Source organism: Gymnoscopelus microlampas (genome assembly GCF_963454915.1).
Source record: "Gymnoscopelus microlampas genome assembly, chromosome: 2".
Lineage (NCBI taxonomy): Eukaryota > Metazoa > Chordata > Actinopteri > Myctophiformes > Myctophidae > Gymnoscopelus > Gymnoscopelus microlampas.
The window spans coordinates 13,381,153-13,397,881 of NC_139939.1; the positions used below are offsets into that span (position 1 = coordinate 13,381,153).

Sequence of the window (16,729 nt, forward strand, 5' to 3'; positions counted from 1 at the left end):
GCTATTTGAAAATAGCCAATCTAGTGAATGAGTGAATTAGAGATGCTCCAATCAGGTTTTTGGGGTTCAGTGCCTTGCTGAAGGGCACCCAGAATTTTCCTGGCGGTCCAGGGAATCAAACCGGCAATCTTCCGGAAACAAGTGGGCTCCTCTAACCTTTAGGCCACCACTGCCCCTCCCATTTTAATGCGAGAACTTCTGGGAACTCAGATTACCACTGCGGCGCTCCCCCATCTGAGATCAAATGTGAGGAACTCATATATTGTGAATGTATTGGTGAATGATTTTTCCAACCAACTTGATCCCATGAATTTATAACATACCTGCTGTCAAATAATGATCATCTTGTTTAAGATTGAGGCACAAGCACTTCTACCGGTGAGAATATGTTTTGAAATAAAAACACAGAATCCTGTACAGTAAGTCAGATCTAAAGATACATTATGCTACAATCAGTCAGTGAGGAGCATCATTTGAAGGCCTATTCATTTTGTGTCAGTGCCGGTAATTTTGTAAAAGCAGGTATCACTCTATTTTTAGAAAGGTAAACATAACTTTGTAAGGCTTCTAAAGAGTCAGTGAATCTTAAGGTCAATAGCCTATATGACAGAGACATACAGTAAAGTGAAGCTAACAATGAATGGGTGTGAATGTGTGTGGTAGAGGTCAGATTAAGAGGGTGGAGTTTAATAAAGAAACACTGTCTGGCTGATGATTATTATTTGGACAGATTGTACATCTACCTTTGTTCAAAGTAAAAAATAAAGAAAAGAAACAAAGTAAGCTTCCACATTCAACTCTTTTACTGAAGCTGCTATTACAAGAAATGACAGTGGAAGTCTGAGAATTGTTGTGGTCAGGTTGATGTCGTTGTTTCCTGTTTCAGAGACTGAGTGAGGATTTTGTTCTCTGCCCTGAGACAACAGAACAAGTGGCTATACGATCCACACACTGTCAGTTATTATTACCATACAAAGACAAACTTTATCAGGAAATTGCGGCATTTACTAACTGACAATCAGAAGAAAATGTTTCATCTTTCACCTGATCTGTCACTAAGAAGAAATCATGCATGGGGACAGACATTTTTATGAAGTTGTTTATCTATGTATTTATTTTATATGGACAATTTGAGGATGGCAAATCAAACAATTCAGCAATTTAGTCCTATTTGTTACAGTCAGACCTTTGTCTATTATTAAAGTTTGTCTCTTTTATTCGTGAAAAACCCCAGGGTGTTAGCAGCGGTGATGCGGTTGAGTTTGCTCATACAGTATAGTCTCCCTATGTAGAAGTGATACGGGCTACGGCCATGCATGAGTCACATATCCTCTCCAAGCGGAACTTGACAAGTCATCTGCAGTTCATTTACAGTAGGTGTGCACGTGTGTGGTAGAGGGCAGAGGAACAGGGTGGAGCTTAATAAAGAGACATTGTCTGACAGATTGCAAAGATATCTAGATCTTTATTCAAAGTAGGTGTAGAATTGGGGGGTAAGGGTGCAACTTGTCCCCACAATGTTGATGTTCTTGAATTGTCGCCCCCAATAATAGCATGCTTGTAAAAATGAGCACAAAGACAAACTTTATCAGGAAATTGTAATTGTATCTGTTGATAACCAACAGAAGACAATGTTTCATCTTTCACCTGATCTATCTCTAATAAGAGATCACTGTGTTAAAACTCACTGTCACTGTATGTTTACAATCTCATGTTTGTTTACCTCAGATACTCAGGTACTTCTTAGGCTGTATGACAACATGTACATGTCTTTGTTTACATGTTTATTAAATGTATTATATATATATAAAAAAAGAATTACAGATAATTTGAGGATAATACATGGGCCTACTTATATAGCTGCAATTTACGATTATTTGTTACAGACAGACCCTTTGTGAAAAATCACAGGGGGTTTTCAGGGGCGATGGGGTTGGGTTTGGTTGGCTGTACCATATAGCGTTCCTCCCACTGTAAAAGTGAAACCCACACTCCTGCACTGTACAGTAGGAGCAAGTCACAAATCGTCTCCTACCAGAACTGGACAATTAAGTCATCTTCAGCTCGTTGTCATCATGAGAAATGTCTACATTTACTGTTTGCTTTCTGGTGAGTGGCCTCTGCTTGTTTTCATGTGTCTCTCTGCCTGTGTGGTAGTCTCTGTCATTGAGCGTCTGTATGATGCTCTCAATGTCTCTGTCTCATCCTTTGTCTGTCCACTGTTGTGTAGAGCATCTAGAAACCTTCTGCAAAAATACACTCCTCACATCATGTTGTCAATTAATAAGTTGTGTTACAGTGTTTACTGATGAGCTGTTTTCTTACTTTCTTGTATTGTAGTGTGGAGTATTGTGGAGACAATCCCTCTCACCATAACCGGCCATGTTGGGGGTGAAGTGTCTTTCACCTGCTCAAACTGGAATGTCTGGACCTCCACTGAGGATGAAACAAAGTTCCTCTGTAAAGTTCCATGCAGAACAGACACCATTGCCGAGGCAAAATCTGGGAAAACTACAAAAAAAGATAGAATATGTTTGATAAACGCAGGAAAAGACTTATTAGTATCCATCACTAAACTCAAGAAGTCAGACTCTGGAACATACATATGCGGACTGCAGAGGGAACTCTTGGCTGATTCACATATACAAGTGTACCTTATTGTTAAAGATGGTAAGTGTACGTGTAACTACTGTGCTTCATGTTTACACCGTAAGTTATTTCCTGCCACTGTGTTATATATTTTCTGCCTGTGTTATATATTATATTCTCCATATCTTGAAAGTACATTATTGATGTGGCAAAATGACTTCATAAAACTCTGGTTCCAGCTCCTGTTACAACAGCTAAGATGACCATTTCTGTTACAACAACTAAGAGGACCACCGCCGTTAAAACAACTACGATGACCTCTCCCATTACAACAGCTGCGATGACCACTACCACATCTACGCTTCAAAACCCTGATGTTTCTACAACGATCTCCATCGTTTCAACCATGCTTCAGGAATCCTCTTCCTCCTCGTCTTTAGGAACTGGTATGCAGACTGTTTACTCAACAGGTGGTGTTCATAGTCAATATAACATTTCCACCACAGGTCATACATGGTGTTGGATCCATAGTTTCAATATTTAGACAGTGATGGACTTATTTAAAGAGTAATGTCAAGTGTTGCACTGTTTCAAGTGTTCTATATTATACTATAGGCTGTCAAGGAGGATGTGCATTAAAGAGGAAACTGTGGTCATGGGATTTATGATGATGGCGGTAGCCTACATATCTTTTGTTAGGGAATTACTTAATCGGGATTCTGAATTTCTTTAATTAGTTTGGTCCATAGCTGTATTGAACCGAATGTGTTACACTCCTAATGAGGATATGACAGACACAGGAAATGGTTCTGGGACCAGCTATAGGGTGGACAGGTCAGTGTAAGTGTAAAATAGTGCATGTAAAAACATAAGAGAACAGGTTGTGGTCAAAAGTGCAGCAGGTATATGGGTGAATATGTACAGTCATGCTACAGGGAGGCCTGGCAGTGGAAACTGTCCCTTAGTCTGTTTGTACAGCATTCGATACTGTAAGTGTAATATCACCTGCATGATGTTCATATTCTTACTATTACTTGAGCCACAAAGTGATGCAAAACTTTGCTTGCTTCAAAAATGATTTGCATATTTTTAATTGTCCTGCATAACGGAGATACCATCCTTTTACTTGCTTGCAAGAACATGAGGCTATAGTCAGGGGATATTAAAAAAGTCTTGGAATAAATTCCTTACCAAAAAAAAATCTTCACCAATGTGTTTGCAAAGGTGTCTAGTAACACATCTCACAAAGACTGAAATTCAGTATCCCTAGGAGAATTTTTGACAGCTCCTTAAAGTTGGGGTACCCACCATAACCTTGGTTAAAAAAAAATCCCCCCAAAAAAAACAAAATTTAATTCTGTTTTAAGTAGCATGTGAGGTGTCAAACTAGGGTGTTTTTATGATTCTGAATCCATTGCAATCATTTGTTTTGCACCAAAACCACTCCTTTGGCTAAAAACGGTTTTGGTGCAAAACAAATGATTGCAATGGATTCAGAATCATAAAAACACCCTAGTTTGACCCCTCACATACTTAAAACAGAATTAAATTTTGTTTTTTGTTTTTTGTTTTTTTTTTAACCAAGGTTATGGTGGGTACCCCAACTTTAAGGAGCTGTCAAAAATTATCCCAGGGATACTGAATTTCAGTCTTTGTGAGAAGTGTTACTAGACACCTTTGCAAACACATTGGTGAAGATTTTTTTTGGTAAGGAATTTATTCCAAGATTGGAAAATATTCTGCTAATATCCCCTGACTACTAGTACACCATGAAGGTGACATGTCCTTCTGACCTGTGTAATCATTTTTTTCTTAAACGGATATACAACATAAAAGTGCTTTTTAGTAAAACAATGCCTACCTGAGTGTTACAGTATGCAATGCTTTTCAAGATGGATTCGGAATGTTGGAATGTGCAACATTGATCGATTCATGCATACTACTATACAGTTCCCTCTTTATATTTGATAGACTAAATGAATAGATAATAAAAGGCAATTACTGTGCATATGCCTGTCATGATGTCTGAAAGGTTGTCCACCAGAGGCTGCTGATGTAACTCAATTATGCACACTTCTAGGTTTGCTTGTTGGTCTGACTGTTGCACTAGCTGTGACAGTGGTGGCAGCGCTGATGTTCTACATAAAGAGGATCAGAAAACCACAAGGTGACACACACACACACACACACACACACACACACACACACACACACACACACACACACACACACACACACACACACACACACACACACACACACACACACACACACACACACACACACACACACACACACACACACACACACACACACATTTAACCATTATGTATGTCCACATAAAGGAGAATACATAGAGGGACACAAATATTATAGGTGCAGTAGGGTTACATTGACAACATCATGGCATTATGTTTTCATGATACAATAGGCATGTCACTCAGTACACTATGGGTATAAGTAACAACGTCTCTGCCATATATGGCGGCTGCCAATTATAGCAGAGATAGCACAATATTTTGCCAGCCTTTTTGCCTCCTTTTTGGGCATCCTAAGTTGTTGAAGCCAGTCTGTGGGTATGTCCCAGGCTGCCAAATATAAAAACAAATAGTCTGCACCTATAACCCAGCTCTGAGATGGTATGTAGGAGTGGTTGGTATTTAATGACCTTGGTCATAAAGGCCTCCTCTAGGCTAAGGTCAAAGGTGCATGCTATCTCTAAAACAGACACTTCCCTGGACTCTTCATCAACCACAACAACATCTGGTGTATTAGCTGTCAAAGATGTAAATCACACACACACACACACACACACACACGCGCGCACGCGCACGCACGCACACACACACACACACACACACACACACACACACACACACACCTATATTATCTCTTTCTGCCAGGAGGGATTCCTCTTTGACTCACACAGAAACAAATAACTCATTTATTTTCCAGTGGTCATCATCAGTGCCAGTAAGCCCACTGAAGATGATGGAGAAGTGAGTATTATGATTCTTCATTGTTCTTTGTTCTGGTGTAACCTGTGTATTGTTGCGTTGTTTTCACTCTACATTAACATTAAATGAAAGTTGAATTAAACCTCTTTTTCCTAGTGGGTGTCCTCATTGCACTTGTGTTAATAATTGCACTTACATAATTTGGAGTTGGGACAATCCAGGAGGAAAGACCACAACTGAAGACAACGCCTGCTAACTAAATACTTCCCTTGAACCAGTTACTGTATGAGAAGCATATTGCCACAGGCCAGATTAAAACCCTGGTTCGATCCCAGCTCCTCCTAACCTGACTCCGTCAAATTGAAGAACATTGCGACACACATTTTGTGTCACAGCCTGAAATCAATGGCAAATGAGATTTCCGGAGGGAGGGGGGTTTACCAGGCTAAGCTCCTCCTGGCATCACATTTAAGTCCTTGAGCAAGACACTGAACCACTAACTATTCCCTGGACGTTGATCCATACAGTAGCTTAATGGCAAACAGTTAGGATAGGTTAAATGCAGAGGACAAATTCTGGGTATGTGCAAATTACCAATGAAACGTTTCTCTCCGCGTGTGTCAGACCACAGGTCCAGACTCCATCTATCAGAGCCTCAAACCAGCCACTATGTATCAGGATCATAACTATGGCGTCATAACACAAAAACAACAAGGTTAGTGAGTCACACAAACATACGCACATGCACACACGCACGCAAACATGTACCAGAAGCTACATTCCCTTTGGAATCACACAGAATTATTTTATCAGTTAGATGAACAGCAGACTCTTAACAGTAAAGATTTTGCACTATTTTACTGGGGGGGGGTATTATAGTTTTTTGTGCTTTTAGGTTTTAGGTTGTATCTTCATATATCCTGTATTGTAGTGGAGCGTCCGAGCTAAGGTTTTTCCACATATGTACCTAACCAGTGCAAGTGACAAATGAAGTGAATCCGTTTCATTTATATTATCGGTTAGATGTACATGTTTTGCATATATTTTTCAGTCTCCATCATCAGTGCCAGGAGGAACCCCACTGAAGATGATAGAGAGGTATTATGACAGTTTTCTTATGATTCTGCATTGTTCTTTATTCTTGTGTAACTTGTGTGTTGTTTTCATTGTAGTAGGTGTTCAACAGTTAATTGATATAAAATAACAATCGTTAATTGATTTTAATGAACAATAATCGGGAGAAAATTACATTATTTTTTTCATTATATTTAAAATAATGTATTTCTATAAACTCACAATGCGCATTGTTAGTTGCTGATATTTTCATTATTTTCATTTAGTTGATTATAAAAAAATCTATCACACGCTTACCACAATTACCACGCAATTATTTGATGAATCAAAAAAGTCTGAAACAGATATTCAGGATTATGTGCAAAGGTACTTGACCAATGAAACCTTCTCTTCCCCTCCCCTTTATCTGTCAGATCACAGATCCAGACTCCATCTATCAGAGCCTCCAACTAGCCAATATGGATCAGAATCAAGTCTATGGTGTCATAACACCACCTACAGTACATCACCCATGAAGAGTATGACCTTATATTCACCTCGCTCTCTCTCTTTCTCTCTCTCTCTCTCTCTCTCTCTCTCTCTCTCTCTCTCTCTCTCTCTCTCTCTCTCTCTCTCTCTCTCTCTCTCTCTCTCTCTCTCTCTCTCTCCATGTTCACGTCAGGATACCAATTTCATCTAATCAGGAGGAGAGAGAACTCAAACAGGTTTCAGGATAAGCAAGTGGATTTGGAAGTGATGAAATACAAATATGAGCAGACAAAATTGGAACTGGAACACAAAACTGGACAAATGGTTCCCCTCTCCTGATTGGATTAAACTGGTGTCACACCTGAAAATGTATCTGTTTACTAAAGAGCTGGAGAGTCAGAGAGATCCCTGTTACTGAACAGTCTATATAGCAATGATTCCTATCAAAGATATAGAGCTTTGACTTTTTAACACAAACCTTTTGTTTTAACAAAAAATAACAGCTAACTAATAAACAGTGTTCGTTTGATGATAACCTTTTATGCATTGTCCATCCTATTTCTGTCTAAACAGTAAGTTAGTTCATCATTGATTGGATCATTGATTGATTTTGGGTAACTGACTATTAAAACGCACACACGCACACAGACTAAATACATCTATGAAAATGACTAACGTTGGAACAGTTATAGTCAAAGTCAAGGAAGCCTGGGGAGGCTGTCAGGCCCAGCCCTTACGGTTTCCGAGAAGAAAATACTTGAATGGGAGTTTTTGCAGTTCCCATTATAAGTCAATGGGGAAATTGAATGCACTAATACATTAATATCAATTAAACTATGCAACCTATCTCTTAGCAAAGTACAAGCAGTCTATTCTCGGTGAAGCCGGTCAATTTGACATATGGCACGAGTGTGGGAAAAATAAACTGTGGGAGAAATAGCAATCTAGAATAAGAAAGTCGGAAGAGTATAGGTTGCCCTATTCGGGCAACCACACTAATTACTTGTCAACAGTGAGTGCAGGTGCAGCATTGTCAACAAAGGAGTGAAATCAGTTGATAAAAACACAAGAAATTCCCCAAAAACATAAAAAACAAAGAACAAAATTGAACAAGCAATGTCTATACTGCCTAAATTAGATACATATTTTGCCTGCTCTCCTCCTCCTCCTGTTGCAACTCCAGATGAGCCTGACTAGCTCTGCGATGCATCCCCACTACTAATGTTACATTCATTGGGGTCAGGGAGATTAGACAGATTAGCAGGTATAGTGCCACTCTGTCTAAACCTTCTAGCTATTGATAATTGATATGTTCTAAAATTCTCAACTCAACTTCAAAATTACACGATCGCTGTCCGTGGTGCTGAACTCTTAATTTGTGTAAGAAAAACATTTTTGCGTTCGGAAAATGGAGGTGTGGAGGTGTCATGAGTGTTTCCAGTTTCCAAGCGTGCTTGAAAAAAAGAAAAAGAAGGTAAAATCACTCAAATCAACTGTCAACTGTTGACAAATATGCATTCAGCTTCTGAAGCTGCTGATTAAAATAAGTGTGAGGTGTGATGTTGGTGGTTCCTCTTTCAGAGGCTGAGTGAAGTTTTACTGCCCCTTAAACAACAAAAAACTCCTACGATCCACAATGACACGAAAAAGACTCAACGATGCTGCTGTCAGCTATGAGCACAAAGACAGTATCAGGGAATTGGTTGTGTTGCTTGTCAATCAAATCATCCCGCCCATCCTACAGCATACCCTACTTTATCATCGAATTTAAATTAAATGGGACCATAATTTAGCAAGTCTAAAGAAACTACAGGCCATTCATATGAACTGTCACTTCCTATATAGACTAAATTTCAAAGCCGGATGCTGGGCCCTTGGGTACCATATGTAATCGTATCCTCCCTGTATAAAATTAAAGCCAACGCCTATGTATGAGGAAGTCACATACTCTCTCCTACCAGAACTGGACAAGTCATCTTCAGCTCGTTGTCATCATGAGAAATGTCTACATTTACTGTTTTCTTTCTGGTGAGTAACCTCTGCTTATTTTCATGTGTCTCTTCGCCTGTGTGGTTATCTCTTTCTTAGAGTGTCTGTATGATGCTCTCAATGTCTCTGTCTCATCCTTTGTCTGTCTACTGTTGTGTAGAGCATCTAGAAACCTTCTGCAAAAATACAATCCTAACATCATGTAGTGAATTAATAAGTTGTTTGTCATACTAATGAGCTGTTTCCTTGGTTATCTCTTATACTGTAGTGTGGAGTATCATGGAGACAACACCTTTCAACATAACTGGCCATGTTGGGGGTGAAGTGTCTTTCAACTGCTCCTGGAAGGCTCCTGCCTGGAGTTTGCACAACATAGAGAGTTATACAAAGTACCTCTGTAAAGGTCCATGCAGCACAGATGAAGACATCATTGTCAAGGCAGAATCTGGAGAAACTAAAATATATGATAGAATAAGTTTAACAAACTCAGGAAGATACTTAATTGTATCCATCACTAAACTCAAAAAGTCAGACTCTGGAACATATGCATGTGGACTGGATATACCTTTCTCCAAGGATTCATATATACAAGTGCACCTTGATGTTAAAGATGGTAAGTGTGTAACTACTGTGCTTCACTACTGAACAGTACAATAATATTGCCTGTGCTCTGTATTTTATTCTCTATATCTTACACGTTATAGATGTGTCGATATAATACTAGAATTTCTTAGACATAAATAAATGACTTGATAAATATATTGCTCTTTTGTTCTCAAACATGCTTCCAGCTCCCGATACAGCAGCTAAGATGACCACTCCCGCTTCTACACTTCATGAAACCTCTTCCTCCTCGTCTTTAGGGGCTGGTATGCAGTCTGTTTACTCAAATCCTTTGTGTGCAGTGCGTACTGCAATAGTAATTCAGCAGATAGTCAAAAAGAGTTAGTTTATTATTGTCTTTTTCTGTTTGATTCAGAGAGAACACACTGCAACATTCTCAAACAATAAAACACTTTTAAACATCACGTTTGTAGGAAATTGGCTGTATGGGATGACTAACCAATAAATTAATAGAAATTTCGCAAAACATTACTACCTGCTTCAGAAATGATTTGCATGTTTTTGAATTGTCCTGCATGATGGAGATAAGATTATTTTAATTATAATTAGACCCCTGTGCATGTGCCTGTTCTTCTGCAAATGTGTCCACCAGGTGCTGATGTAACTCAATTATGCACACTTCTAGGTTTGATTGTTGGCTTACCTGTTACACTAGCTGTGACAGTGGTGGCAGCAGCGCTGATGTTCTACATAAAGAGGATAAAAAAACCACAAGGTGAGACACACACACGCACGCACGCACGCACGCACGCACGCACATACACAAAAATAGCAGAGTAGCCCTGCCTGTTAGCCACACGTCTAATATCTTAGCCTTGAAACCAGACGAATCTGCCAAAGCTAAAAAGAAATAGCCCTGGACAGATTGGTCTGGCACTCCTCAGTTTGAATTACATTTTGCTTACCCCAGAGTTATGGGTGACCAATCAGAGCCCACTATTCAAAGTGGGACATTTTTTTGCAGTGACGTTTGAATCTGTTTGTAACCGCCCCTTGGATGTGATATTAGTCTGACCATGTCAGGCTACTAATATCTCCCTCTGTCAGAGGGGGATTCCCCTTTGACTCGTACAGGAACAAATAACACATCATTTTGTATATATTTTCCAGTGGTCATCATCAGTGCCAGGACGCCCACTGTAGATGGTGGAGAGGTGAGTATTATCACAGTTTTCTTATGATTCTTCATTGTTCTTTGTTCTGGTGTAACTTGTTTTCACTGTACATTGTTTTTCGTTTTGGTTGAAATGTGTTTGTGTTCGAAGCTCTTTCTTGGTCAAATCTCTTGGTCTCTAGGAACACTTAATTGTTCCATGGACACTGAATAGCTCTCTACTGATGGGTTAAATGCAGAATTTTAAATACCATTTACATATACGCCACTACATCTCAGAGGCAAATATTGTACTTCTACTCCATTACAATTTGAAAACTTTAGTTTCTAGTTATTATCCATGCCTTAACCATTATTTTATACTTTGGCTGTTTGAAAATAGCAGATCTACAAGACGTTACAACACGTTGTAGATCTGCTATTTCCAAAAGATTTTTATACATTAAAAAGAAGAGGAAAAAAAACTTGTGAAACGGGAGATTCTACGTAATGAGTACTTTTTCTTTTGGTACTTTAAGTATATTTTGATGCCAATAATTTTGTACCTTTACTCAAGTAAATGTTTACAGGACTTGTACTATCTCTATAAATTGCGGTATTGATACATACTTGTACCTAAGTAAATAAATACTTTTTACACCACTGTGACCAATTAAACTTTCTCCTTACTTGTCAGATCACAGGTCCAGACTCCATCCATCAGAGCCTCCAACGAGCCACTATGTATGACAATCAAGTCTATGATGTCATAACACAAGGTGAGTGAGTCACACACACACACACGCACGCACGCACGCACGCACGCACGCACGCACGCACGCACGCACGCACGCACGCACACACACACACACACACACACACACACACACACACACACACACACACACACACACACACACACACACACACACACACACACACACACACACACACACACACACACACACACACAGTATTTATATATAATTTATATTATCAGTTACGTGAGCATATTTTGTATATTATTTATTATTTTCCAGTGTCCATCCCCAGAGCCAGGAACCCCACTGAAGATGATGGAGAGGTGAGTATCATGACAGTGTTAATATGATTCTTCATTGTTCTTTTATAGTGCAACTCTTGTGTTGTGTTGTTTTCAACTGGTGCAACAGTTCATTGAACTAATTGATTTAATCGATAATAAAAAACTAAAAAAAACAATAATTGAATTTAATACAAAATAATTCATTTGGGGGGGATTTAGCTTTTTTGCTTTCATATTTTATTTATTTATTATAATGTGTTTTTTATTGATGTCTCTATGAGAGCTGCTGCTAACAAATTCATTTCCCCTTGGGGATGAATAAAGTACATTTTTTTGTTGCAGCCTTATACTGAAGGCTATTTATGTTGTTCTTATGTTGTTTTCTCTGAAATTCTCCCTCCCCTCCCCTATATATCTCAGATCACAGGTCCAGACTATGAGAACCTCCAACCAGCCACTATGGATCAGAATCAAGTCTATTGGATCATAACACCATCTACAGTACCACATCACCCATGAGAGTGTGGCCTTATAATCACCACATTCTCTCTCACTCGCTCAGCTCCTACATGTGCTCCTTTCTGTTTGTTTGACCCATGAACTTCCCTACATCACTGATTTATACTGATGTTGTTAAAATGTACTCCACCTACTTTTGTACATGTTTTTAATAAAAGATCTTCTTTGGATGACAACCTTTTGTGTATTTTCTCTGCAATTATCACAGCCTTGAACCCAGTTACTGAGACAGTGCTCAGACTGATGAGAGAACCATGTGTTCATTTAAAAAATGATATTGTCCGTTTTTTCCATGCGAAAAATCGCACCCTGCTGTAAAGGCCTTTATGGGTGACCAATCAGAGCCCACTATTCAAAGTGGGACATTTTTTTGCAGTGACGTTTGAATCTGTTTGTAACCGCCCCTTGGATGTGATATTAGTCTGACCATGTCAGGCTACTAATATCTCCCTCTGTCAGAGGGGGATTCCCCTTTGACTCGTACAGGAACAAATAACACATCATTTTGTATATATTTTCCAGTGGTCATCATCAGTGCCAGGACGCCCACTGTAGATGGTGGAGAGGTGAGTATTATCACAGTTTTCTTATGATTCTTCATTGTTCTTTGTTCTGGTGTAACTTGTTTTCACTGTACATTGTTTTTCGTTTTGGTTGAAATGTGTTTGTGTTCGAAGCTCTTTCTTGGTCAAATCTCTTGGTCTCTAGGAACACTTAATTGTTCCATGGACACTGAATAGCTCTCTACTGATGGGTTAAATGCAGAATTTTAAATACCATTTACATATACGCCACTACATCTCAGAGGCAAATATTGTACTTCTACTCCATTACAATTTGAAAACTTTAGTTTCTAGTTATTATCCATGCCTTAACCATTATTTTATACTTTGGCTGTTTGAAAATAGCAGATCTACAAGACGTTACAACACGTTGTAGATCTGCTATTTCCAAAAGATTTTTATACATTAAAAAGAAGAGGAAAAAAAACTTGTGAAACGGGAGATTCTACGTAATGAGTACTTTTTCTTTTGGTACTTTAAGTATATTTTGATGCCAATAATTTTGTACCTTTACTCAAGTAAATGTTTACAGGACTTGTACTATCTCTATAAATTGCGGTATTGATACATACTTGTACCTAAGTAAATAAATACTTTTTACACCACTGTGACCAATTAAACTTTCTCCTTACTTGTCAGATCACAGGTCCAGACTCCATCCATCAGAGCCTCCAACGAGCCACTATGTATGACAATCAAGTCTATGATGTCATAACACAAGGTGAGTGAGTCACACACACACACGCACGCACGCACGCACGCACGCACGCACGCACGCACGCACGCACGCACGCACGCACGCACACACACACACACACACACACACACACACACACACACACACACACACACACACACACACACACACACACACACACACACACACACACACACACACACACACACACAGTATTTATATATAATTTATATTATCAGTTACGTGAGCATATTTTGTATATTATTTATTATTTTCCAGTGTCCATCCCCAGAGCCAGGAACCCCACTGAAGATGATGGAGAGGTGAGTATCATGACAGTGTTAATATGATTCTTCATTGTTCTTTTATAGTGCAACTCTTGTGTTGTGTTGTTTTCAACTGGTGCAACAGTTCATTGAACTAATTGATTTAATCGATAATAAAAAACTAAAAAAAACAATAATTGAATTTAATACAAAATAATTCATTTGGGGGGGATTTAGCTTTTTTGCTTTCATATTTTATTTATTTATTATAATGTGTTTTTTATTGATGTCTCTATGAGAGCTGCTGCTAACAAATTCATTTCCCCTTGGGGATGAATAAAGTACATTTTTTTGTTGCAGCCTTATACTGAAGGCTATTTATGTTGTTCTTATGTTGTTTTCTCTGAAATTCTCCCTCCCCTCCCCTATATATCTCAGATCACAGGTCCAGACTATGAGAACCTCCAACCAGCCACTATGGATCAGAATCAAGTCTATTGGATCATAACACCATCTACAGTACCACATCACCCATGAGAGTGTGGCCTTATAATCACCACATTCTCTCTCACTCGCTCAGCTCCTACATGTGCTCCTTTCTGTTTGTTTGACCCATGAACTTCCCTACATCACTGATTTATACTGATGTTGTTAAAATGTACTCCACCTACTTTTGTACATGTTTTTAATAAAAGATCTTCTTTGGATGACAACCTTTTGTGTGTTTTCTCTGCAATTATCACAGCCTTGAACCCAGTTACTGAGACAGTGCTCAGACTGATGAGAGTGGCCAAGCTGTCACAGTATGAGAGTCCACCTTAGTGTGTTAAGCAGCACTTTGAGAATTATTGTACAACTTTAGACTTAAGTTAGTTCCTTGCATTGTGCACTCCAGTTACAATTAATTCAATGTTTTTTAATCTAATTTAGATGACTATTTTGCCACTTTTTTTTGTACATTCACATTGGGTCTTCAGTGGTTCCTTAAAGGTGGTTGAAGTGCTATATAGCACCGCTGCTATACAAAGAACCTGTTCAGATGCTGTATGGTTCTTTAGAGGTTCTCTACTGGTTCTTCGGCTTCTATATAGCACCATTTGACAAAGGTGCCATATAGCACATTTACGATAGGTGCTATATAGTACCAACAGTGGTTCCCATTATGATTATGAGCGAAATAACCTATTTTAGTGCTGCTATTTAGTATCATGTTTGTTTAGAGTGAGATTTTATCTACTCCTTTCAACATGTTCACGATTAAACTGTCAGGTTACTTAGTCATGCTTCTCTCTTTTTTTTATCTTTTTGTCATCAGTTTCCTTCCATAGATTCACAAAAAAGGAAGTATTGTCAAGCCTGTAATGCTGTATTATGCAAAACAGACTGTAGGGGTCTGGTCCCATGCTGAGGCCCTTTAGTTTATATTATTTCTTTGATAGACTGACTGATCAGCTGATTGATGTGCTTTCACTACTATATCATTTTTTACACATGCAATTAATACATTGTGGCTGTCGGGTGGAAACCTCATACTGTATGTCCAAAACTATTACTTAGGATTCGAATGACAAAATAACAAAAATAGCAGATCAAAACGCGTGCAATGCGATGCGTTTTGAGCTTGTAGATCTGCCATTTTCACTTCATTTGTGTGACACTGTAGTATAACAAAGGCATTCATTTATGAAAAAAACATTAAAAAGTTAAAGGTAGGGTAAGTGATATTCCTTTGTTAAAAGAAGTGTTAAATAACTATATATTCTGACAAAATTGGAACAGGAACAATATCAAATTGAAGCTGATAAATGAATGGGTACTCTCTCCTGATTGGTTGAACATGGGGGACCCTGTTATTGAGCAAACACGCTATAGCAATGCACACCATCAAAATACAGTACTTTAACCTTTTAACAAAAAGAAAACACTTACCCTACCTTTAAAATAATTTATGGAGATACCAGGTTTCTGCCTGACAGCAACGAAATATAAGGGCAGCCATCCTTTAAATTCACAAGCTGATTGAAGTTACTGATACAACTGACCGCTTCTGTAACTTAGTCATACTTCTCTTTTTTTGTCATCCGTTTCTTCCCATAGAGTGAAAAAAGTAAGTTGGCCTGGTCTCAAAATATAGTTTCATAATCCTGTACAATACAATACTGTATGGTTTGTAAAACAGATTGTATAGGGTCTGGTCTGAGGCCCTTTAGTCTGTATTTATTTGATATATTAACTCATCAGCTGACTTGTGTTCTTTAAATACTTTATCATTTTTATATATAACAATAACACATATGAGGGACAGACACACACAAAGTCATGAATGCAGGCTGACATACAGTACAATTGCACACATATATATGGAATAGATGAATGAATGCACACCACTGTGCATTAACAGACGTGTACAAATGTACAATTGCATGAATGCATAAAGACAGACGCTCTCTCACACACACACACACACACACACACGCACACGCACACGCACACGCACACGCACACGCACACGCACACGCACACCACACGCACACGCACACACACACACACACACACACACACACCCCTCCCAATGTAAATGTAAAAGTGAAACCTACACCCGTGTATGAGGCAGTCACTAATCGTCTCCTGCCAGAACTAGACAAGTCATCTTCAGCTCGTTGTCATCATGAGAAATGTCTACATTTACTGTTTGCTTTCTGGTGAGTGACCTCTGCTTGTTTTCATGTGTCTCTCTGCCTGTGTGGTTGTCTCTGTCTCTGAGCGTCTGTATGATGCTCTCAATGTCTCTGTCTCATCCTTTGTCTGTCCACTGTTGTGTAGAGCACCTAGAAACCCTCTGCGA

The 16,729-nt window shown here is 38.8% G+C and overlaps 1 protein-coding gene and 1 long non-coding RNA gene across 2 annotated transcripts; both read left to right on the plus strand.

The window, feature by feature from the left end:
• Window positions 1–9,570: 9,570 nt before the first annotated feature.
• Window positions 9,571–12,394, plus strand: LOC311057700 (uncharacterized protein). The gene is made up of 7 exons (XM_084074735.1): window positions 9,571–9,690; window positions 9,869–9,946; window positions 10,294–10,416; window positions 10,812–10,855; window positions 11,492–11,573; window positions 11,835–11,878; window positions 12,260–12,394. Exons 2-7 carry the CDS (start codon window positions 9,889–9,891, stop codon window positions 12,356–12,358), a joined length of 450 nt encoding a protein of 149 aa, XP_083930861.1. The 5' UTR covers window positions 9,571–9,690; window positions 9,869–9,888; the 3' UTR covers window positions 12,359–12,394.
• A 483-nt stretch (window positions 12,395–12,877) lies between these two features.
• LOC311057711 lies at window positions 12,878–14,417 on the plus strand. Its single transcript, XR_014601997.1, has 4 exons — window positions 12,878–12,924; window positions 13,561–13,642; window positions 13,898–13,941; window positions 14,323–14,417. It is a non-coding gene; the product is annotated as an uncharacterized lncRNA (long non-coding RNA).
• The last annotated feature ends 2,312 nt before the right edge of the window (window positions 14,418–16,729 follow it).